At 37.1% G+C, this 26,534-nt stretch overlaps 1 protein-coding gene across 1 annotated transcript; it reads right to left on the minus strand.

Moving 5' to 3' along the window:
* Positions 1–1,433: 1,433 nt before the first annotated feature.
* On the minus strand, positions 1,434–26,534 carry LOC140148230 (uncharacterized). The gene is made up of 15 exons (XM_072170103.1): positions 26,402–26,534; positions 13,256–13,411; positions 12,805–12,999; positions 12,192–12,290; positions 11,842–12,021; positions 11,229–11,354; positions 10,897–10,976; positions 10,311–10,512; positions 6,922–7,066; positions 4,976–5,121; positions 3,444–3,626; positions 2,901–3,005; positions 2,332–2,385; positions 2,097–2,210; positions 1,434–1,654 (listed from the first exon to the last, which is right to left on the minus strand). Exons 1-15 carry the CDS (start codon positions 26,496–26,498, stop codon positions 1,638–1,640), a joined length of 1,899 nt encoding a protein of 632 aa, XP_072026204.1. The 5' UTR covers positions 26,499–26,534; the 3' UTR covers positions 1,434–1,637.

Here is a 26,534-nt window from a genome sequence, read left to right on the forward strand (position 1 = left end):
GTTAATTGGGTGATGATGTCACAGCTCACACGGTCTAGGGCAACTTGTGGTAATGTTCTTGCATAATGCATTTCGGCTGTTTGGCCACGATGTTGTACAGGTAAATAAAATCATATCATATCACGTATTTAGACAAGAACAAGAATAATAAAGAAAAAGATAATCAACTTTAATATGCATTATATTTCAGATGCCTTCTTTATTTTAAAAATAATGTATAAAAGTGTAATTACAAATAGATACCAACAGCAGTTATATGTTTAATGCTTAATGAAAACTAGAATTACAGGTGACATTCGACATGTTCTAGTTTAAAATTTGCAAACGAACTGACCATGCAGAATGTAACAAATCTCATTAATCTGGTATTGGGTAGAAATTTAGAGCATAGTACCATCCGACAAAAGGCTGATCAAGATTGTTAATGAAAAGTAAAGGTTTCTTTGTTTGCAGTCAGTTAGAACAAGCTTTGTTTTACCAAAGTCAGTAACTACTTTCGGTTACTGACAAAGTCAGACTACTTTCGGTCTTAGTTATCGAAAGAGGGGGATGAAGCTGTCAATCGCATGCATAGGCCATTAAAACTACTTTAATCACAGAAATATACAAACTTAGGTTGCAAAAAATCTCATTATTCGATAGTTTTCTTGAACTTTTCATCTGAATGGCATTTTGGCTTTACTAATTTAGTGTAACTTGCAAACTCGAAATGAGCTATTTTTTTATGGTCGTGTTGTTTCTACAATCATTTTATCAATTGGGTCGACTCAAAGGTTATCGATAGAGAAGCCGTTAGGACCACAAGGTGGTTTAAAGAAGCTATTTAGATCAACAGAAGAAAAAAGACGCTGCAAGGATCATCGGGGGGGGGTGGCTTCACACTTAAAACAATATTATTTGTCCAACTTATCACTCCCTCTACGGCAGCTCCTGTTGGCTATTACAGTTCACAGTCCATATGATGGGTTGCCAGTCTGATGATGCCACCAGTGTAGCGGTGAAACGTCAAAAATATGAGTAAACATTATTTTCTTGGAATTGCACAAAAGAATGAAAAGGCAGTTTAATCTCTCCGATCTTAAATTCAGTCTATGCTGTGTGGAAGTTCCACGTGCAGAACACTGCATACGTTCATTTGTGAGTCGCTTATTATAAAAATAAAAAAAAGTGTCTTTGACACCGAAATATCTGTTTCTTTGTGTTTACTCAACAAACTTCATTCATGGTCATCTGGTCACTGGTAAAGATGGTAATACGATTTTCAAATAAGCAGTCAAATACATAATTGGTCACTCCAGACGAGATAATGATCCGCATTTTAACGTTTCAATGCGATCTCCAGGGGTGCGCAACCATAGTAAAAAACGGCACTCGAATCCGCATCCAGGAAATGATCGCGTAGTGAGCGCGTTTCTTGTATGTGCGTTACAGTGCATGTAGGGCGATGATGGCGAGACGCCGTGTCGTGTAGGACGCTCATGACGCGATCCCGTCGGCACTCACAGGAGGAAATCACATTGAAACGCACAACAGAAATGCGCTTTAATGCGGATGTGGATATCTCGCCTCTCGTGTAGAGACTCACAGTATAATGAGCAAATTAATAGATATAAAAAGTAGACATGGTCCGTTTCCAATCATATAACGCCACCCCCTGTAAGTGACAATAATAGTACAAAACATTAGGTAAGCATGACAAGTGTTTACAAATATGGCAAATGTATAGTATCACTGTTATTATAGCGTTATCACAGACTACTACCACAAATCACAAACAGTCAAAGTCTCAGCATCACCCAATAATGAGGGCCGTCGTTCCATGAAGTGTGAAAGATGAAACTGCTACCCACATAATGCATATTTTTACCATTTTTCGTGTAAATACGAAGGCACGAAGCGCTGGCGTGATTGTTTTCAAAAAACGTCCCCCCCCCGGAAACTAATGGTGCCTCCCTAATAGGATATCTAATCCGACCCGGTCTCGTTTTCTTGAGGAATATCATACCAGTAGCCTTCGTTCAGCTCCGGTTCGGGGATTTTTGAGATTTCGGGTCACTCCAAATCTAATTTGAATTACCCTAATTTATTTTACTTACTGTATCCGCTATGTTTTAGGTGGGATGTTCTATTCCGCCAAAGAAAGATGACTATAACTAGTAATATAAGAATAACTATAATCATCAAAATAATTCCTACAACTAGACCAGTATCTGAAAAAAAAAAAAAAGATATTATGATTTTTTTTTACTTTTTATCAAAACATGGAACAACAAAATGCCCTAAAAATGCGAGTTTTAAAAGCTATTAGTTTTAAGGATGGATCATACATACGTGCTGATTTATTGGAGCAACTAGCATTAGACTCGTGTGTTGACGATGAAGCTCCTAAAATGAAAATAAAACAAAACGGTCACTTCAGTTAATGACACAGTTTGAAGCAAACTACATTTTTGTAATGAGCAGGTTTCAGTTTGGGAGACGATACTATTAAAAGTGGTCGCTATTGAACATATGCTGAAGTAATTGTATAAGAACTTACAGGTGCGCATATGGTGGGTGGTCAGATCTTTTCATATTCTAATTTCTGCTTTTGCTTTCGGTCTTCCATATGTTTTTGGTCACGCCATCTAAACGAAACATATCTCGTACGTGCATTAAGTTTTACTTGGGTAATGTGAAAAATACGAACATTCTTCTGATCACCAAAATCTCAGTTTTGATAAGAACAAATGGGGGAGATGAGGCTTTGGATCTGGTTCAACACATTAAGGTAATTCCGGTAAGTTTGGATTGGGTGAACTATCCCTAAACTGATGAGTTTGAAAAGACATTATTCCATTAATTAATTGCTCATTCGCGTGCAAATGAAATTGTGGATAACGTAAATTATCGTGACTTACCTTTGTTTATTACAGGAGGGTTGAGAGAAGGATTACTAGATGGGCGGTCATCTTTGGGTGTCAAAGGCTTCCCCTCGTCTTTTGAAGATACTCTCGTACTTGGATCTGTTAGAATATGTTTAAAACAACGTGTATTTCGCATGGACTCGGTAAGTTTGTAAGAGATGGCTTTAAGACCCAACCGCCGGCGTCCTGGTTTCGGTTATTCGGAACAATTGAGGAGTAGTTAAATGTCCGGTTTTGCCATGGCGCCGGCGGTCGATCGGCTGCTGGGTTGTGAAGCCATCTCTAAATGACATAATGGTAAATACACCAGTCTGTGTATAATATGCAAGACAAGTTAAGACAACCAAACCAGGACCAGACTTTTATTATGATGTGTCTCTTCCTACGTTTCCAATCTTTTTTTGTCTATAATATTAGGACAAGTAAACCAGGATCTTTTATCATGATATGTCTCATGCAGACATGGAGATGCAAAGTTCATCTTAGTGAAAATGGATCTAACTCTGCGTAGGTCTATAAGTAAATACGGGATCTTACCAAATCCGGAACACGTTAACGGTCCGACAGTGTAAAAAACCGATTCGGGTGGCTGACCAGTATCCGATAACCGCAATTCGATAATCGGTAATGTCGATCTATCGGTTATGTAGCCGTCATCTTTCCGCCATACGAAATCGTTGGCGTCACAGTTACATCGTCGGTCTGAATCTCTAAAACAGCCTGTAAGAGTTGAAAGAAGTGTTAAAACATCAACACAGTCGCTATAGACAAATTGTTCGTATCTTCTGAAAAAGAGTGGTGTACCGACTGGATATGTACCTCTTTTTGTTGGCCTGTTTTACATATTTTAGGCCACATGTTGGCTGTTGTTGTTGCCAATTTCAGCATGATATTTCAAAACTTTCGCGCGCAAGCTACGCCCGCTACGCCTATGCAAATAAATGCAGCTGTTGTGTAATGCCCTATTCTAGTTTCTTAGTCTCAAACGGATTTCCATCATTCCTTCTAGAATACGTGCATTGATCATCCAAAATGTCGCCACAAAAATAATGACACCTTCCATCTCATATCAAATTGAAAATTATAATCTATTCAACTGGACTTACTGTTTTGAACTAGCGACAGTTTCACATCCTATCCTGGATGTTTTCTCGGGCCATCTGATATTTTGGCGTCGATTGGTTATTGACCCGTGACGGGGTCAAGGAACTGAGTCGTCGAGGGATCATCTTAATAGCAGAACTGTAGGGCCCGCCAAGTTGTGGCGCAGACCTCCTCTTTTAGAGATGGCTCTCTTTGTGCTCGCTCTTCTATGCTGGTACATGCGCTTGCCTAGGGTTTGCTTAGTTTCCCGTATGTACAAGTCCTCGCATCTATTGTCTTTTCATTGGATTGCATAGACGAGGTTGTTCCGTTTGTCTTTTGGGGCTTTGTCCTTAGGGTGAGCTCCCGGGTGAGCTAGTTAGAACTAGAGATCAGACACATATGGGATGGCGATACAACTGCTATTAAGATGAACCCTCAACGACTCAGTTCCTTGACCCCATCACAGGTCAATAACCAATCGCCGCCAGAAATCAGACAGCCTGATGAGGAAACATCCAGGATAGGACGTGAAACTGTCGCCAGTTCAAAATAGTAAGTCTAGTTATAAAATAAATTATAGGTCTAATTTACAATTTGATATTTTGCATTCCTGGATGACTAAGAATTCATTAATTTGCCAGATCCATTGTCTGTGAAATCGACAGGATATTAGACGAATGTTCAACTTTTTTACAGCGATCATGCAAGTTTTAGCGAGTGTGTGTAAGATTGCACCCAAGAAGTCCTCAGGTGAAAGCTATGTAAAGTGAATTGCTGATAAAAAATATCCTTGATGTCCGCTGATTAGTTGGAGACACAATGCCATCTTGAAGGCATCTATAGTGTTGGCAAAGCTGCTGGGTTATTCTTCTTCAAGGCCTGACCTTAGACTTGATTTAGTTTTGTTCAATATTATTTGTACCGTATAGTCACCCTATGACCTCTAGTTATTCGTATTCTATTCAGAAATAACTGCTACTTACTGTTTGATAATTTGCAAGCACAGCCTCTTGTTCCCGTCGGTGATGCCCAATTACCCATCTTATTTCCATCACGTGACACCCACCAATTGATTAGCTCTTCATTGTGCCATATAAGGACATGGTGACACTCCAGACTTAAGTATTGTCTATAAAATGACATGAGAACATACAAAGTCATGTAACATATTTCTTTTATATCTAATTATTCCAGCTGCCATTGACCATGCATTATTCATATAATATTGAATGGCATTGAGTGTGATACAAGAATATATATATTGCACGAGATAGAAAAATATTGCACTAGTCGAAGACGAGTACAATATTTTTCTTGTATCACACGAAAATAAGCCATTCAATATTATTATTATTAATAATATCAGGCTTTCGCTCTGCGGTAAAATGAAAATTTAAGCTTACCTAGCCACCATTGGGCCTAACCAATGTGTAGGCCTATTCTAATTAAGTTAATCTTACCTTTTGATCTGCTTATTCTCTGCTCTTCCCTTCCCCAAAGATAAATTCGGAAAATATAGGCCTGCGGGTTTATTTGTAGATGTGATTATATTTCCTAGGTTAGACCTATTCATAATCCAGAATTGCCGCAAATTAAGTTTTTTGTTTCACTTGTTTATAAAATCTCCTGTGAGCCGGTGGTCGTGTTGTTATGTTGTTGTGTTGTTGTATTGTGATGCCTGTTGGTGCTGTCAGGCGCAGTGACCATGGTGACGTGCGATGGCGTACGAGATACGAGTACAATATTAAAAACAATATTGTATTGCATCCGGGTATTTTGATGTATCACTCAAAAGCCTGATATAAATAATAATTAACATTATTATTAATATCAGGCTTTTGAGCGATACAATAAAACTGTATATTGTACAATATTTTCAAACTACCCGGATGCAATACAATATTTCTTGAATATTGTACGAGTATCGCGTACGCGTCGCGCGTTACCATGGTGACGGCACCAACACGCGTCATGATACAACAGCACAACAATACACTACAGACATCGTAACGGCTCACAGGAGATTTGGTACTGTATAAACAAGTAAAATCACAAACTTAATTCGCGGCAATTCTGGACGATGATAACCTTAGTAACTTAGGAAATATAATCCACATCTACAAATAAATAAACATAGCCTATATATAATTATTACGAAATTGTCTTTGGAGAGTAAAGAGCAGAAAACAAGAAGGTCAAAAGGTAAGCTTACATTACAATACACATTGGTTAAACCCGGTGGCTAGGTAAGCTTAAATTTTCATTTTACCGCATAGCAAAAGCCTGATATAAATAATAATAATAATATTGAATGGCTTATTTTCGTGTGATACAAGAATATATTGCACTCGATAGAAAAATATTTTTCTATCTCGTGCAATATATTCTTGTATCACACTCAAAGCCATTCAATATTATATAAATATTGAATGAAAATGTACCTTTTAACGTCACTGGGAATATAGGTTACAGCAATAATTAGCGGGTAAGTTGCATTTGCTTCTATACACAAATAGTATAATGAACGCTAACCTTTGCAGAGGTGCCAGTCAGTGTTTTCAAAAAATCCTGAAATGGCAACAGATTTCCTGAAAAATGTACTTTGACTATACATTTGTACAGGATCATCCAAGTAAAATTTCCTGAAATCAGGAAATGTCCTGAAGACTGGCAACACTGGCTAAGGGACTTCGGTGTAAAGAGCTATTAAAGAACCGTTGTTATTATTATTTATGAGTGCTATGGTAAGAATATTCCTATGAGGTAAAAATGGAATGTTCCATCAACTAAGCTTTACTTCGTTGATCAGGTGACCTACAATCAAGGATGAAGAATGCTTATCGTCTTTCAATACGTCGCCAATCTTCTTTTGGGTCAAGTGGACGGAATAGAATCAAACTACTTAAAGATCACGAAACTGCAACACTACCTGCATTTTAATGATGATTCAATAAGTGCAACAATTTGATGAAACTCTGTATTATAGCGAATAGGAATATGGTACTCCCCATCTTCTTCAAATCCAAAGGGAACTTGTCTTAGAGGTAATTGGTCATGATGAATGATTGATGTACCTGAAACGAATATTCAAATCAACAGAAAATATCAATTTCACGAAGAAAGGGTAACACATAATTATAATTATATAGAGAAAGTGGCGGCTTAAACAGTTATTTAAAGAGTGTAACACTTAGTTTACAATTCACCAACTGTTAAGCTGTTAACAACAGTCAGAAATGAACCTTCAACAGCATTAACAGTTGTCAATTATAATAATTCTATTCTATTCTATTCTATTCTATTCTATTCTATTCTATTCTATATTTAGAACTGATCCCAAAATAGTCTATGAGAGTTACTATTATGAACATAAAATCTGCCTTGAACTCTACGCAAGTCTCAAAATAAGCAGGTGTGGCTGGACCAGGAGCCAAACATTTGGAAAAAGCAGCTCCTGGTCCTGTGATTATCTAGTGAACCAGGAGCCATTTTAAAGAGCTAAGAGTCATTAAAATTTCAATTGTTCACATTAAATACAAAACCTGCTTTAACTACCAGGCTCTATTTAAAAAATGTAGAGCATGGTTCTTATGCTTTTGGTGTGGACCAGGAGCCAAAATGTTATGACCATTGGGTAAATGGCTCCTTGGTACCTGCTTATTTTGAAGCTTGACTCTACGCCTAAACCACAATTGTTCGAGTGATTCAAAATACGAAGCACCACCAGCTGTTGCTCTTGCTTAAAGTATATTTTGACATCAAGGGTCGACATTGCCGTTCCCATCACCATTGGATTTACACGCAAGTGGTGAGAAAACACATTTAATATGATTAGACGTCGCTATTTAAATGTTGGGTTTTTTTGTTCCGCAGGGATTATGTGCACAGACTGATCAAAACACCCAATACAGTTCTTAGCATATCCCGTTTGAAGTGTGAATTATATGTGTGAGAAAGATACTAGTAAGAGGTTAAATGCTGTCTCTTGTACACTATGTTATCAAATTGTTGCTTGGTTTAACAGTCATGAAAGTGCACGGAGACCAAGATATGTAGCAGAGACAACCCTCTGTTTAGTATGTAACAAAGCATCCCATTGGTCTTGCTGTTTTACATCGCAATGGCCAAGTTCTCAGCTCATTGACTCTTATCTGTCCGTAACCCGATCGACAGCATCATCCCCCCGATTTTTTTCATTGTTGATGAGGTTTTGGTATCACATGATAGATACTATTTTTCTCATTACTATCCTGAAATTTGACGCTCCAAGTCGATGTATTTCCGGAGAAATCATGAATCACAGCGGTTTTTACAGGTATACCAGTTTGTAAACAATGGTAAATACTTTGGAATTCTGGGAGGGATTTATGAACGAAATATCAGTCACCGCAACAGCTACTTTGGTTTCGCGTCATACACATTCTGTGAAAAAAGCGAACCACACTAACTGCTGAGGAGACGGTGCGCCGTATATAGTTATGAAAACGGCAATAGTAAGCGTGGTGTGCTAAATAGCTCAGTTGACTAGCGCGTTTGTTTTTTACCCGAGAGATACCCGGTTCAAAACCCGGTCTCGGAAGGTTTTTTTTCCTCTCCATTTTACCCAAACTTTTTTTATATTCATTTGAAATGTACATATTGCAAGGGGAAATATATTTTGTTTCCTTTTTTTCTGAAACGGTACGAAAAAAAAAACATTTTCCGTTCAATACGGGCCGGGCATTGTACAGCATGTCAGCATTCGTCATTGCCTGCCCAGAATGCAATTCACGTATACCAAGGTATTGGATTGCAAATTTGGCTATTTATTCACATTTACGCTGAAAATGCTCTCGTTTTTTCACAAAGCAGCATAAAGGAGGCGATATTTGATATTATTATGTAATTTTAAAGACAATCCATATCCAAAACCAATAGGGTTACCCCCTTTAATGTTATTGGATCTTGGGATGCGGCAGCAAGGTAATGACTGAAATACAATTTTGTCAATACCCAAAGACAACAAACATTTTTTACCATGTAAATGTTGTAGCTATGCCTTGTAGAGATTCGGCTAAATTTATTAACTGGCAATGATTTATACTTGCAGAGATTCCGCTAAATTTATTAACTGTCCATTATACTCTCCACGTACTTACTATTCTAAATCAACACCTGATAGATTTATACTCTGCATAGAAGTGTTTGGTTGATAACCCAAATACGTACCTGCCCTAAATCCACATCTGGATTCTTATTAGTATATAAACTCCTCAACAAAAGTTTGGAAAGTTTTTTTCAAGCATAATATATCTCAGATTATTTGTGATATAATGTTCATATCGTGTTGCATATCAACGGATAGCTACTGTAACAGTATTGCCCTTTACAATGACACCACATTTGAAGCAATCGCCTTGTTCACGTCTTAGTACACATCTTGGAATGTGGTGGGGTCTCAAAGAGAATGTGCAAAATTGATCATTATTCTGTGCATCAAGCTGCAATCCCATATCTTCACAATGCAATCCTCCAAGATGACAAAGCTCGCCCACACAGAGCCAACGACTACCTACAGAATATGGGAGTAGAGAGAATGGAATGGCCTGCCATCAACCCAGACATGCCAGACCTCAACCCGATGGAATGTGCACTTATGGGACCAGCTTGGTCGTGGTGTGCGTGCCAGAGTAGCCAATGCAACCACGTTGAATGACCTTATTACTGAATCCTGGTTGAAGAATGGAATGCCATCCCACAGCAACGTGTGATCAGGCTGGCGAACAGCATGAGGAGAAGGTTTCTGACTGTTGTGTTGCTGTGTATGGCTTTTTCACCCGCTATTGAGGTTCGTGACTAGTGTTGTTTGAGCACAGAATAATGGTCAATCTGGCACATTCTGTTTGAGACCCCACTACATTCACAAGACGTGTACTCAGCCCTGAAAACGGTGATTGTTTCAAATGTGGTGTAATTTTAAAGGGGAATTTAGTAGCTGTCCATTGATATGCAACACGGTATGAATATGTCGCAAATAATCTGAGATATTGATGCTTGAAAAAACTTTCAAAACTTTTGTTGAGGAGTTTATATGCTCGGAATCCATCGTTTATATTTTGTCGTTAGAGTTAGCTCTCTGCAAGTTGGACACGGTAAACCCTAACCCTAACTCGAACCCTGACCCCGTTCCCATAACCCTAACTATAACACTACTGAAAGTCATTAGTAGAGGTTTTTATTGTTGCTTGCTTGTCGAACAAGCTAAGGAATGCGATTTTGTCGTGATTGTATTTGCATTATTTGGGAAACATAATAGGCATCTCGTAATCTTTTTCTCACCTGTTGATAAATCACAAAAGACGGCAAATGGCTCCACTCCATTATCAGGTCCATCTGGATCAATAAGGTACTCCTTGTTTATGCTATAGCCGGCTACATGGAGATCAGCACATGATTTCATGATAGGTGGTGTTAGGCCGGATGACAAGTAACATTGAACAGAGAACGGTATAACGCCTACTCCATAGCCATCCGGATCTATCTGTAAACAATGATATGTCACCACAGGTTAACGGATATAAATAAAGGACCAAATAGGGCACCCTTGTATTTTCCTAGATACCACAAAATTCTACAAGAATAACCACTGCGCATGCATGCAACCCACGTGATGCCATGACAGAATCACCGTAAGTCCTATATACGCACGGAATAGCTGGCTGGGCCAGCGGACCCCGTGGCTACCGGTCGGTGTTGGCACGCGAGGGGTCTAAGGTTCAAATCCCTATTGTTGATTTTTGCCTGCCCCTGGAATTCACTTTGCCCTTCCTACGCCCCCTGCCCGAATTCCTTAACTCATGTTCGATTGTAAATTCATAGATATAAATACATTTTTTCATAGCTATTATATCGCTATTGCTATTACCTCATACACTCCATCTCTTCTATAACCTGCTTCTCTCAACGCAGCACATGATTTCAATATAGGAGGCTCACCAGGATGATCTGCAATGAGAGACAACCATCTCAATGTTTGGAACATATATTCGATACCGTTACCTGAGGTGCTCATGCAGTGGCACGCATCCTTTATTACTATTTTGAGTTGTGCTCATACAGTGTATGGGGTGGATCCCCTTGTTCTTCGTTTGTGGTAACTCCTGCTATAATATTATGATCTAGATATTTAACATTTCTCTGTTATAAAACTTTATTTAAATCATATGACAACGAAATTTAAGTGTTGGTCAACTTCACCTTTTCTATCATCGCACTCAACGACTGCGACCGTGCCACCTTCCTCTGAGGACTCGTCTATCAAGTATTTACCGCCGCTGTAGCCAGCTTCTATTATTGCAGAACATGACGAGTACAGTGGTATATCTGCATAGGAAAATATAAGTTGGTTCGTCTTAAAAGTTACAGTCATGATAATTGGCGAAAACGTTGTTTTTTTTTGTTACTGCGCGTTTCAACATAGATTCTCAAATACCAATAAAGTTCTAACATGGGCTTGCGTAAAATCACATACCGTAAAACTTCGTCTACAAGCGTCTATAGTGTTTGTTATGAAAGCTAAATTAATTCGAAACAAGCGTAAATATGCCAATACCATAGACTGGTCTTAAAATAATGCTTGGATCCGTAATTTATTTGTTCAAACTCCATAATGGCGCTTGGATTGATGTAGCTTTCCTCAGAAGCAATCTATATGCTTGTAGACGAGGCCTCGAGGGTTTACGATAAGTTGTAAATTTTCCCCCGAAAGTTATTTGTCTGCTGAGATTTCGACTCGTTACTGATTTTCCATGCATACAATTCCGAGTGATCTGTGAATTTTAAGCCAAACATGCCTATTTTATGTATGTACCTTGCCCTCTACATTTCAAGGCACCCAGTCTGTATATAGCCAATTCCTCGGTTCCTTGACTATCTCCAAATCTCATTTCTTTCACGGGTAGGTAGTTTTTGTCTCTAAGATAACCTCTGTCCATTCTCCAACGATCATCATTAACGTCACAACTGCATCTTCTTTGGCCTCCATCACAGCCTGTGACATATTAAAAGATTAATTTTCCATGTAGAAAAAAGTTAAGTAAATTAAAATATTACAATGTATTTGTTATAAGATGTTCTCCAGTTATGAATTTTAACAGCATTTCCACAAAATAATTTGTGATACAAAAAGAAAATTAATAAAACTAACTCAAGGCAACTAACCTCCGTCAACACTACAATGACAACCGTTAGTTCCCGTTGGCGATCCCCAGTTATTCATTTCTTCACCATCCCGAGACACCCAATATGTCCAGGCGTCATCTAAATTGAATATTAAAACAATTTATTCTATAGCAAAACACTACGGTTGTAAAATAGGAAAAATACACGTACACTACTCAAATTAACAAATTAATTAATCAAACTAGTAGTTTTAAGGGGTTTGGGCATTAAGGTAGCGTTCTCCGAAAAGTTTTTCGGTAAATTCATTAGTTTCTCAAAAAGTAAAAATCGCAGTTTAACAAATAACGGTTAAAATGAAAGCCATTATTGGGGGCATAATTATCATATCATTATAATAGGTATGACACCAATTAAAACATGCGTTAAGAAGTCCCAAGTTCATAGTAAAATGTGTTCACGCTCTTTTTTTACAGATGGCCTCGAATTCTATAATTTATAATAGGTTTGTCCAATCTTGGAACAGTTTTATAGCCGATGTTCTTAAGGTGTTTGACAGCGTTGCAATTATTTTGGAAAGCAGACAAAATTAGCTTCCATGCTTTACTTGTGCTGAAAACAAAATTTGAAAGCAGAAATATTGAAATAATGTTACCTTTCCACCACATGAGGACATGTGTACATTCAAGACTGATGAATTGACTGCAGTTCCCCGAGACATCTGCAAGATTTGCCAATTGTTCGATAGTAGCACCATAATAGGTTACTGGAGCCCTAAAATTGCCCCGGTCTTCATACCCGCGGGGCACTAAAGCGCGATTCTGTTTGTCATGGTAGACAATGCTTGTTCCTAAAAGTAACAAAAACCAAAAATACATGCCGTAGCTTAACAACAACAGCAATAACAATAATAATAAAATAATAATAAAAATTTATAAATAATAACAATAAATAATAATAATAATGACATTTCTTCTTTAATTAACATAAAAGAAGATGTTTCAGTGATCAGGTGATGGCCTTTTTTTTTTGTCAGTCGTAATAATTGCATCTCTAAGACAAAATAGATAACTGAATTAATTTAAACGCGGAGGCTTTATACATACCAGTACTCATTTCACACAACACTGTGAATGGTTCTTCTCCTTTCCCATGTCCATCTGGATCGATGCTGTATTCGCCGTCCATTGAATAGCCTGCCAATTTCAGTTCATAACAGGATCGCAAAATGGGAACGTCTTTGGCGTCATTTGGCGCTTTTGCTGAAAATGGTAAGCGATAATAATAGCATTGTTATGATTTATCGTCGCCAATGAATAAGTGTACTATGTTATACATAACCCTGTAAAATATAATTTAAAAAGAAACATATATATCATATTGAGGTTCATACATGTATTTTCAAAAACCTTCGCAGAAGTAAAAGGCCATACCGTATTCACTCGATAGTTAGCACATGTGCTTACTATCGAGGGCTTTTGAAAACGTGCAAAAACGAAAAAAAATGAACAGCGCCATCCACAAAAGTGACAAAAGTGTAAAGGGTTTTGAGCAAATCATCGATACACATAGCTATATACCAACAATTAAACCTACGTATTTGTGTGTTAACTACATTAGCTCAGTTGGTAAAGCGACAGACTTTGAATCATCTTAAGAAGAGCGAACTGAGCAGGAGTTCGAGGCTCGTTATAAACTTTTCCGTTGCTTTATTTTTATTTTGGGGTTTGAGCTTTTCTTTATAAATTTAATCTTTGTTTTTCATTTTGTTTCTTTATTGTTTTTTATTTGCTTTATTTTGTTTTGTTTTTTCTTTTCTTTTCTCCATTCTTTCTTTTTTGTTCTATTCATACTGGGGTCATGGGTTATTTATTCAAAACATACCTTGTGACATAGTATGATCCCTAATTGAGGCAAATAACTATATATGTTACTTATATCTTGTTAACTCTTTATAACGTGTTCATGTTTAAAGTAGAGTTTTGTTTCAATTATAAATATATAATATATAAGGATTCAAAGAGAAAGTTAAAAAGCTCACCCTTGTACAGAGTTAAAATTCGGGGTGAGAAAGTGAAACTTCTCACACATAAAAGTGAGGAGATACATTCCTAAAATGACCATGTCCGCCACGACAGATGGTATGTTCAAAAGTAATGGTCATTTCGATCCTGAATTCTGGCTAATCTGACTAAATAATCATAAATGTGGTTTTGGCCAAGGAAATCTTCCTCTTCTTGGCCAAGCCTCCTCCTTTCCAGGATTTAGACCATCTCAAGGGACACCACCCACTTTATTGGTGATCTGAATCATACCAGCCATATGATTGGTTGAAAGTTGATATCTAAACCTACTTGGAAGTTTGTGATTGGTCAGGAAAGTTTAGTACCAATCACTGTTAAGAAGCTTCCGATTGGATAATATTAATTATCTGATTATTCCTTCATTTGTATGTATATGGAGAGATATTCCTCTTCTGTTCAGTCTAATCTACAACTTGACTCAGAGAACACCTCACTGAGGGGTTCGAAGAAGATTTTAAAACGCCATCGAAATGTGTAAAGCTTTATCTTCAGAAATAAAACAGTTATGCTTGGAGATATAAACATCAATAAGTGTACTTGTGTGTAATGGCCACGCTATTCATTCGTCACATGGTGGCAGCGGTGGGATTACGACACCTGAAATGTTCTTCATGTAGAACTTTTGTTTGAACAGGATCATCTAATGTGGAGGAAGTCTAACGGAATCCCAGTAGCTATGGGTGAGTTATCCATATTTGTTAAAGTAGTGAAATTGGCATTATGGTGTAAATTTGAATCCGACATTCAAATTGGTGTTAGTCACACTAGGCCTCGCATTAGAAGATTAAGTTTCAGTCAAGCATTATGGCAAATGCAATTTTAAATTTTGGCTTTGATGATTCACCTTTTTATGTAATGATGACCTGTCTTCACCAACAGGTAACAAATAAATTTTGAAAGAAAATGGCAAAATGTGCCGGATAAACTAAACAAGTCAGTTTACTTTAAATTTTTAATTGTAACTACTTACATTTACAAGTGATTTTGAATTACTAAAGAAGCAACATTTTGATATCATATCTATTTGATTCAAACTATAAAGATGGCCATTTGGTACCCCAATTTGGGTACACCATTTTATCAGGGAAGTGCCACTTCCCTGATTTATCACTAAGGACTAGGGTCGCACGAGACCTAATGGTGACGTGATGGGTTTTATGATCACTTTAGTCAGGACGACTATTGTGATGGTTTGCCGCACAGGCACTTTTTGGGTACCTCTAATTGGGTATGCCATTTTATCAGGGAAGTGCCACTTCCCTGATTTTATCACTAGGTACTAGGGTCGCACGAGACCTAATGGTGATGTGATGGGTTTAACTGAGTCACTTTACTCAGGGAAGACCTTTGTGATGTTTGCCGCACAGGTATTTTTGGCTACTTTTATGATTTGGCTCTGAAAGATATAATGTTGAATTGTTGATGTTAATTCAATATCATAATAACTTTGAATTAAAGTTAGGCTCTTTCTTTTTAGGGAAAAGAAAGTTTAATAGCAATTAAACTTAATAACTAGAATTAACATTTCATTGAAATAAGATTTTGAAGTGATACTGAAATGAATCAGTACCAGATCTTGCATATTTACAATAATGCAGATCTACTTGTTGCATATCTATTGATAGCATGAAATTTTAGTTGTAACCCAGGTCGGTTGGGTGCAATTTATCACTGACAAACCTAGTGATGATGTGATGTTGTAGCTAATCTAATGTTTACAGAATGAGACTTATTATGCAATCACTGTGAAAAGAACTGCCATGCTACACTTTACTAAAGCAACTTAACTGCAAAGTAAGATGGAAATTTTGACTGCCGACAACAAAGGCAAAACTTACTATAATAACATGTTTTAACATACACATGTTTAATATAAGAAATGTTGAACTCGAAACTGTTCTAAAATTGATCATTAAAATATAAACAATTTTTGGATATAATGATCAATGAAATTAAAGAAGTGAAGAACTAAGAAAGTAACAATTAAGCAAGCAAGAAAGCAAATGAATAACAAAATTACACAAAGAATTACTAAATTTGTGTGACTAATTTTAGACTTGAATGTTGGATGATATTTAACCACCATATGCCACTTTCAGTGCATAACATATGGGTGGCTATACTCTAAAGTTATTTGGGTGACCAATGGTCTTCCAAAACCATGCCGTCTTACGTAAGGCATGAGATGATGCATCATACAGAGACAATATATAACTCTCTGTTGAGATAACTATATTATGCTGGTTGTTATTTTACCTGAACTATATTTATCCTGCTTCTAAATACATCTCTGCCAGATTTTGCTCCAGAGAACAACATGAACTTTGACTATATATTCCATATTATATATCCTACATGGCGGCCACATGCTGATGACAAAAAATGGTTCCAGTAACTTTGAATTGCTTGTACATGTATATAACTTGTATCCTGCTTTATAATACATGTATAATGACCCAGTTTATGTGTAAAATGCTAGTACACATATCTATCCAGCTTGTATTGCAACAAACTGTAGCTGAACCAAGAGCAAAGGTCATTTTGACCATGCAGATCTCTATGGCAACAGAGCTTAATTTTGACATTTCCAGAAATGTTTTATGTCTTTGTAACAAGACACCATGACTGTAACCAGTAAAGGATTTCCTTGAATTGTACACAGAAGTTGTACAACTTTACCTTGAATGACCTACATTTTACAAGGGTATACTACTTGTCTTACTAGTTACCATAGCAACCAATGAATTAAGCAGATATTTCTTGCCAAAGAGGACTGGAAGAACTCTATAAACTGTTGGAACTCCAGACAGGGATCACCTTCAACACTGTCAACAAACTGTATTGCAATTTACTTTTACTATGGTTCTTATGGACACCGAAGATGCAACTGGCTGCATTCAGAGAGAGAGCGGAACTTTCTACATTGAAATGAACACAATTTGCATGTTCTGACTATATAATGTTATGCCTGGAAAATTATGATAATCGCCTAAAACTCTATGTCAAACATTGACTTTTGTTAATATTATAATCTGCCCAGAACAAACCTGCTCATGGAAACACAGTTCCATACTTAGAGAAGGGGGCATGTGACATAGTATGATCCCTAATTGAGGCAAATAACTATATATGTTACTTATATCTTGTTAACTCTTTATAACGTGTTCATGTTTAAAGTAGAGTTTTGTTTCAATTATAAATATATAATATATAAGGATTCAAAGAGAAAGTTAAAAAGCTCACCCTTGTACAGAGTTAAAATTCGGGGTGAGAAAGTGAAACTTCTCACACATAAAAGTGAGGAGATACATTCCTAAAATGACCATGTCCGCCACGACAGATGGTATGTTCAAAAGTAATGGTCATTTCGATCCTGAATTCTGGCTAATCTGACTAAATAATCATAAATGTGGTTTTGGCCAAGGAAATCTTCCTCTTCTTGGCCAAGCCTCCTCCTTTCCAGGATTTAGACCATCTCAAGGGACACCACCCACTTTATTGGTGATCTGAATCATACCAGCCATATGATTGGTTGAAAGTTGATATCTAAACCTACTTGGAAGTTTGTGATTGGTCAGGAAAGTTTAGTACCAATCACTGTTAAGAAGCTTCCGATTGGATAATATTAATTATCTGATTATTCCTTCATTTGTATGTATATGGAGAGATATTCCTCTTCTGTTCAGTCTAATCTACAACTTGACTCAGAGAACACCTCACTGAGGGGTTCGAAGAAGATTTTAAAACGCCATCGAAATGTGTAAAGCTTTATCTTCAGAAATAAAACAGTTATGCTTGGAGATATAAACATCAATAAGTGTACTTGTGTGTAATGGCCACGCTATTCATTCGTCACATACCTATATACGAACAATTCAACCTGCAAATGTATGTCTGAACCCCATTAGCTCAGTTTGGAAAACGCCGGACTTCGAGACTCGATGAAGTTCAAATCTGTTCAGTATTTCACTATTTAGATTTTTTTCTCTGCCATGTTTGTTTTACAGGTCTTTTTTAACTACGAATATAGGCCTACATTTGACAATTCTTGAAGGTTTTTTTGGGCTTTTTATTTATTTATTTATTTATTTTTACCAAAGGAACAATTAGAGATCAGTTGGATTAAAAGTGGAGTGGTTACATAACTCCTTGGTAACTGGATCACGCACCTTTTTGAAGGCAAATAAATACGCTCATTTCGTTCTAATAGACAAAGTGATAATCGGATTACACGTAACACTTCGCTGGCGAATAATTGGATCAACTTTAAAATTTCACCCCTACATCCAATTTCATACATTTCTACACCCATGCATGCTACACCTCAATGGCAGACATAGCTGCTGGGACACAATAGAACAATAAATGGCGTTGAATGCCATAGACTTTGTGTTGCGATCATATCGATCGTGGTGCAGAACTCAAAAGCGTGATCCAGCTGACAGTGATAATCGGATTACCCGTAACATTTCCCTTGCGAATTGTTACGCATAGTCGTGCTAAAAGTCGGTCGATACATGTTGAACTCAGCACAATTCAGAAATACGCATTTTGCTTTGAAAATTCTCGGTCAAATAAAAAACTTTTTTTTTCAGTAATGTTAAATAAAAAATATTGAATAAAAACATAGTTCTTGGATATACATTTGAAAAAAATCCCGGTGTTAAAATTAGGCACGAAATTGTTTCCTGTTTGATTTTGATAGGACTCAGCTTCACCTAGACTGCGGAACTTAGTCCTCAATGAGCGTGTTTATAGTGAGCCAGATTATCCGGTATTTAGCGTATAAGTACATCTTATACGGTATTGGTCGCCACTATAAACAGACCAATAGCGCTATTTGCCGCACATATTATACGGAACTGATATCCTTCGAAATCGATGGATATTGCAGTATATTCATTCCGTATACGGCCACTATAAACAGACAAGGATTAACGATACCGTTATTCAAGGAAGTGGAGTAGGGTCATATAACTCTCCGAGCTCAAATTTGTCACTGTAATAACACATCAGCTACAAATATGGTACGGTACTGTAGCAATAATGTTAAAAAGTAGGCCGGTATCGTTTCGACGGCACACTATTTGAAACTGGCACCATATTTGTGTCTCCCACATTGCATTGCGGTGACCTCGAACACGCTGAGTTCAACCACCTCGGATTCAGAATAGCGCTATTGGTCGCCACTATAAACAGCCGAGATAACGGATATGTCACATTCCAGCCTAATCCCATATGCGTATAAAGATACCGTATAAATACCGTACACCACTATAAACACGCTCTATGATAGTCAGTCATTTATCTTTTGGTCGTTATATGACTATCATGATACATCTCCGAGGAGCAATTTCAGACAATTGCTTGTGATTACTGGGGCAGAGGTTAATTGAATCCTTTCATGACCACTGATGCATAGTCAAGTCTGACAAGGACACTCGGCACGAATTGAAAGACCATGTCACTCTCGACAAAAGAATGCATGCATGTCAAAGGTCATACGACACCAATTGGTGTTTGTTATGCTGAGCATCGAAATATGTACAGTAGGTCTGGTTCCCTTCATTGTAATGTCCTTCCATACTTCTCCAACCCACTTGGTGATCAGAATTCGTCTTTGGCTTGCTGTTATGTCATTGTTGGCGTATTTTGGCCATTTAATCAGGGACTGGAAACAGATTATTGTCAAGCTATTGTTATCAGATTATCTTTTCGACCTTCGATTGTATGCGAGTTGCGCCGAGTGCGCTATGTTTGAATTTTATTATTTACTCATGTTGCCCTACTAAATATAAAAAAACATCCAAATATTCCAATATCTTTTTTAAGTTATGTAAAATTGTGTAAAATATCTATCCTTTGTCGAACACAATTTCTGTGTAGCATGGAAAATCATTTACATAGGATTTTGAAGACAAAATGTGATAATTTTGTGGAGACACAGAATGCTAGAACAAACAAAATTAATTTTTTTCTGGAATGTGTACATCGTACGCTTGGTATTCCTACTGATTTCGATACTGAAATAATTCTTAAGATGATGTTCTTTGAAGATTTATGTTGGCATTTCTAGAGTCTGTCATTATAGGCAAACATGTAGGCTCATTTCGCAATGTACAAGACAAGCCACGCGCTGTGTTGTAACTGTGCTTGATTCGTACCAGGGTCTATTGATCAACGTATTATTCATGCTTGCTCAACTGAGGATAATTTGTAAACCAGCAACTCGCATGGTACAATGGGTGGAAGCCGTTTACAGTCCCTCCATATAGAGGCCTTGCATGTGACGTATCATCCCGTAAATATGGCGGACTACTCAAATGCATTCAATAAAAACATGATTGCAATCTACCGTGACAGTTCGTCTCACACACATAACCCTGCACTACGATCAAATAGGTTGATGACAACATTTGATTGAATGGACTGCATGCACTCCGCTATAACTACGGTGAAGGACACCGGTTCAAATCCTTTGTCTGGAGCCAATCGATAATTTCATGCAGGGCCTCTATACAAGGTCCCTGATTCAATAAAGCACACAATGTAACAGGCACAATTGAATCGGAGCGGGATTTTACATGTTACACAATGAGCGTGTTTATAGTGAGACAATCTTTCCGCTATTTAGCTAAACTACCGCGCAGTCTAGATTTGCAATGGTTAGTAAAACATAAACAAATATAGACTGCGTGGCAGTCCAGCTAAATACCGCATAATCTGGCTCACTTGCTCACACGCTCTTTGTTTTTTTATTTTTCGTATTGCACAAAATCATAAAAGTATAATGGAAAGGTTAAAATTATAAAATGCAAAAGATTTCTTTGCGGTTAAAAAGCATGTCCATATCACGTTTAAGTCGCAGTTATTGTGTCCTTCTTGATGTAAAACGAAGTCAGTATTTTGAAATAGACTGCGGAACTCAAGTCTTCAATGATAGTCATTTGATAGAAGGAACCATCATCAGAGCCTTTGAAAATATGGAATTTCTGTAGCGTGTAATGGCAAAGAGGACCATGACCACCTCATTTTAACATTGAGGGCACACCCAACTACATTGTTGAATAAACAGCCCATGACCCCAGTATGAATAGAACAAAAAAGAAAGAAGAAAAAAATAAAAAAATAAAAAAATAAAGCAAATAAGAAACAATAAAGAAACAAAATGAAAAACAAAGCAAAAAAGATTAAATTTATCAAGAAAAGCTCAAACCCCAAAATAAAAATTAAACAACGGAAAAGTTTATAACGAGCCTCGAACTCCTGCTCAGTTCGCTCTTCTTAAGATGATTCAAATTATGTCGCTTTACCAACTGCGCTAATGTAGTTAACACACAAATTTGTAGGTTTAATTGTTCGTATATAGCTATGTGTATCGATGATTTGCTCAAAACCCTTTACACTTTTGTCACTTTTGTGGATGGCGCTGTTCATTTTTTTTTCGTTTTTGCACGTTTTCAAAGCCCTCGATAGTAAGCACATGTGCTAACTATCGAGTGAATACGGTATACATGTTTGTTTGATTGTTTTAAAGATACTTGCCAATTTTTGTTTGTCATTGTCTTGAAATAATTGTTTCACACAAATCAAACAATATTTGCAGAAAGCACATCTTCAGAACCGTCGCGTCCTTTCACAAATAGCAGAAATTGATCCTTTGAACCTAATCCAAATCCTTAATATAAAATGTCAAGTTAGCTCAATCGATATGGCGTTCGACTATGGTGCGAGAGGTTGCGGGTTCGAACCCTGGCGGTGCCTACTATACGCTCTCGTGGAAAAATTGAGTTAGCATGAAATTCCCCTGGACAAGGAACTTTATACTGCTAATTGCCTCGTTGTAACCCTTACGAAATTCGGGGAGCTGATCCTGGTTGCGAAGGTTATTTGTGGAATGTCTAGTGTGTGCGCTCTTGAAGCAGCAAAGTCCCTGAATTGTTGTTAAATGGTTTATGGAATGATGTGGGGCCGTAGTGGTCAGCGACAACCTGTAAAGTGTACTGAGGCTTGTGGATCAACGTCTAGGCGTTGTGCCTATGCGTAGCGCACTATAAATCACTGCGCTTTTTTTTTTACTATATTTTTTAAACCTATATTATAGGCCTACTTTAGTAGTACATACATTTTTAAGTCACTATACTACTGTATGTTCAATTAGCATGATTCAGAGTAGGCCTATTAAATAGCAATTATGCTAATGTAAATTGTATAGTGCTTGTTATGATTGTTTCATCGTAAGAGATCGTTCACAAACACTTGTTAGGGGGGCCTGATGCAAAAAGGGGCCTGAAAATGTTGACCCTCCTAAGGGGGCCCTGAAAAAAATGACCAAGGAAAAATTGAGTTTATATGCTTTTCTATGGGGTTGACCCATAATTTTCATGTCAAAAAGGGGGGGGGCCTGAAATTTTTGAGGTCTGTAAATTTTTCGCGATGAATTTTGTTTTGCACCAGGCCCCCCCCCCTATCAAGTGTTTGTGAACGGTCCCTAAACTTGGCTGGTTGCACTTGTTGGGTGCCAGTACGTGGTAGATACATGATATATTTGTTTTTTCCTAGAGAAGTTTGATGCCCTGTAATAGATCCTAGCACCAGCTTGGACATGTTGGACAGGATAGTAGAATATAAATATTTAATACCAAAACTCTAAATTTCTTCCCCTCTGTGGAAATTTGTACTGCAAGTCAATTGACTGAATTGAGAATCTATCACATGTATAAATAACCAAATTTGTTTTATATTTGAAATTGGGTTTTTTTCTTCTCCAATGTTGCTGCGAACTTTGGCAGGTTTTTTCCCTGACAAAGTTGGTGCCATTCCCAAAAAATATGTGGTTCATATGTGATGCTTTATCTATTTAGACATGATGTCAGTTGAAATTCTTACAGTTCTTTACACAAAATAAAGTATTTGTTAAAAATTAGAAATAAAATCCCATAAAAAAAAACCAGCTGATATGATTGTAAAGCTTTTGCGGAAGAATTTGCTAAATGTATTCTAATTTTCATTCCATTATTCCTTGATGGTTTTATACATACATGTAAACATTGTCTGTCCATACAGGGGGTTATACTATCTGTTCAATTAGATTATTGCATATTTAAGATATTTGAAAAAATAAAAAATTGTGGTCAAAGTCATCAAAGAAAAGTGTTAGCACAGTTTTAGACCCAACGTGAATTATACTTTTCAAATTCCAAAGTTAAATTTAAAACCCCATTTCTTTTAAATTTTGGTCTTTTCCCGCGATATTTTTATCTAAAATGAGGTTTTAGGTACTACATGAACGTTGTAATGCAGGGCGATATAATTCAAAAATTGTATTCATCTATTGCTATGGTAGTTAATCGGATTATTACATCACTTCTATGGCGAATAATACACACTCATACCATTCCTAGTGTGTCCGCTTTATTTGTGTCAATGTTTGACACGAAGTCCTTTCGTTAGGGAGGGAGGGGGTCAAAAAGTCCGATTACGTTTGTAAAGAAGTAATTAAAACATCGGTCAAAGTTGATCTTTTTTTTAAGGATTTAATATTTGTAAAATGTTAGTATTTTCAAGTATACGATATTGACATTTTACAGTGGTTGCTTCAAAATGATTTTAAATAAATATAGAGTGCGTACTCGCAACCTGCAACTTGTAAGTTCATTTTTTAAAGCAGCTGTACCGCACTTTGATTCTTTTTTATTTGAAAATCCAGCAAGTCCTAACTTTTTATGAAGAAAAATATTTCAAAATAAAATAGAATTATTGTTTCTTAAACGTGATCAATATCCTAGCAATGTCGCACCCCTCCACAACCCCATCGACCATAGCGACGGCCCTGTGCCCAATGAATACGGGTTGGAATTTTCGATACTTGACACTTACGTTAGAGGGGAGGGGGAGGGGGTTAGCCTTCTAACGAAAGGACTTTCGTTTATAGGGCTTCATCGAACTTTTGGGTTGTTCCCTTAGCTGTCCAATTAACTCATTCAAGTTTAACAAAATGCCATTGAAACAGTATAGTAATGCTAGTAGGCCTATAGTAATGTATTTTGTGCAATTGTGAACACAATATTTACACGTACACAAAGTACATCAAGATGTCATTTATTGGTCGTGGCATTCGGGTCAAACAACATTAAACATGTTGAATATGGATACTGCGAACCATACTGCGAGAAAAACAAATTGTTTTTATAGTGCAAGATTTGACCCGAGAATGGAGGAGTGGGGGGGGCGTTGGGTAAGAAGGCAAAACAAACCAGGATCTTTCGATCCATGAGGCTTGGGAAAATTTTACCCATGGTCAAATCGTTTCGAAAACATGGGTCAAAATATCAATGCCCCCGGGTATAAAAGGCTTAAAAGCTGACACATTTTTGATAAAAAACTTCCCAAACTTGATCAACTTTCGAAAAATTGGTAGATATCCCAAATTGATGCAATTTATGAATTTTAGAGAAAAAGGGGGTGATTCGATTGGAGATATTTGTTCAAAAATCTTGAAAAAGGAGGGTATTTTAGTCATGTTGGTGAAAGTAAAACAAACTGGGGTCTTTCATCGAAAACCAGTGAAATCATGCAAAATGGTTTAAAATATTGGATGGGTATTTTATTGTACACACAACATGCAGGTATATACTAGGCATTTCTAATAGAGGTATGGTATTATCACGGTTTATCCAGAGTAATAATTCAAAACCAGCATTGACCTTATTAAGAATATCATCATTCATCGTGATTTTTGCGCTTTGTTCCCTTCTAAAACGTAGCCCCGGGTAATACTTATAGTTAATATACCTGATTTCCTTCTTTTTTGTTATGCATAAACTACCACATTGACGCTTTGTTATAATGCTATTAAAGCTTATTAGATACCGGCCGCTATTTATAAGAATATGAAGTGCCGTTGTTTTCTGTGTTTGCTTGACACTTAAATCCATGGCTATGCCATGTGTTTCCTATACTATATACAAGTATTATATAGGCCTCTGCTTCTCAAATAAAAATGTATATAAAATAAACATCCGGGATAGCATCCCATATAAACCCATACCTGATTGGCGAAGTGATATATTTAAAATCATCTTAAAAGATTGTTGTTTGACATATTGAAGCTATTTAATTTGAACATGATATTGAATGCGATCATATTATATCGAATCAAAACAAACTTTAAATCGGTCACCATTCTGTCTTTCAGAAATATGCCAAATATGCAAACTGGGGTAAAACAGCGGGCGAAACTAATATTAGCAAAGGGGAAAAGGCTATCTACACGTGCTGTGATAAAAGGCGACGTGTGGGGGTGGGGTTTGGGTGTTCCGGGTGATGGGGTTCATAAAAAACAATTAACCTTGTCTTCCATTTTATGCATGATGTAAAACTTTATATTAAAGTAAGGGAAATCTGCACATGCATGTACCAGGGATATGTACCCCCAGCACGCAGCGAGCAAAATATCATGATTGTGCCGGGGCGGGGCCATTTAGGCCTATGCAGTCGGGTATGTAACAGCATCAAAATACCAGTATCCTACCCCGTATCCTTAGCCCTACTGTAGGGCCTTTTAAACACACTATACCTCGAGACCCGCCAACTTAAAGCCCCTGGTTACGCCACTGCGTCCGCTCCTCCTTTAGGGGGAGCGGTCACTGGGTTTACCAATTTTCTGGATATCAGATCTCAACAGCTGTCTACCAAAAACTTTTTGGATTGCCACAAATTCCTATAAAAAATAGTTGGGCTAGGTATACGCGTCGAAACTTGACTTGTCTGTCTCTTTCATTATCTATGTCACCTACGAAAAGTGGCAGGTGGAGTAGCCATAAACAAACTAGCTAGCACCTGACCCCGAAACCTGACTATACTTATACTCCAAATCAATTTTTGAGTAAAAAGAGAACAGAATATGAGTGAATTGAACTCAATAATGTTGATTAAATTGCATACTCATATTGATGAGTAAAAATTCAATCATTATTGAGTTCCGTTTGAATCATTTTGTTGTGCTGTTCCCTTTTTACTCAAGTAATGTTTACAATTACTTGTATATATTTGTTGCAATCGCAGCATCAGTGTGATGAAGAACTCTAAAAGAGCCTCTAAAAGCTGCCGAACTATAATTTACGATTTAAAATATTATTATATATTAAATTCGTTGTATAAACGTACCTTGTGCATTTTGAAAATCACATACCAACACCAACATAGACAGCAAGAAACTTGCGAATTTCACATAGAAATGACAATGTTTTGAAGTGGATGCCATCTTGAGGAGGAGTTTGTTTTTAAAAGTTCAGTGTGT

This window comes from Amphiura filiformis, chromosome 1 (assembly GCF_039555335.1).
Source record: "Amphiura filiformis chromosome 1, Afil_fr2py, whole genome shotgun sequence".
In the NCBI taxonomy this organism is placed as follows: Eukaryota; Metazoa; Echinodermata; class Ophiuroidea; order Amphilepidida; family Amphiuridae; genus Amphiura; species Amphiura filiformis.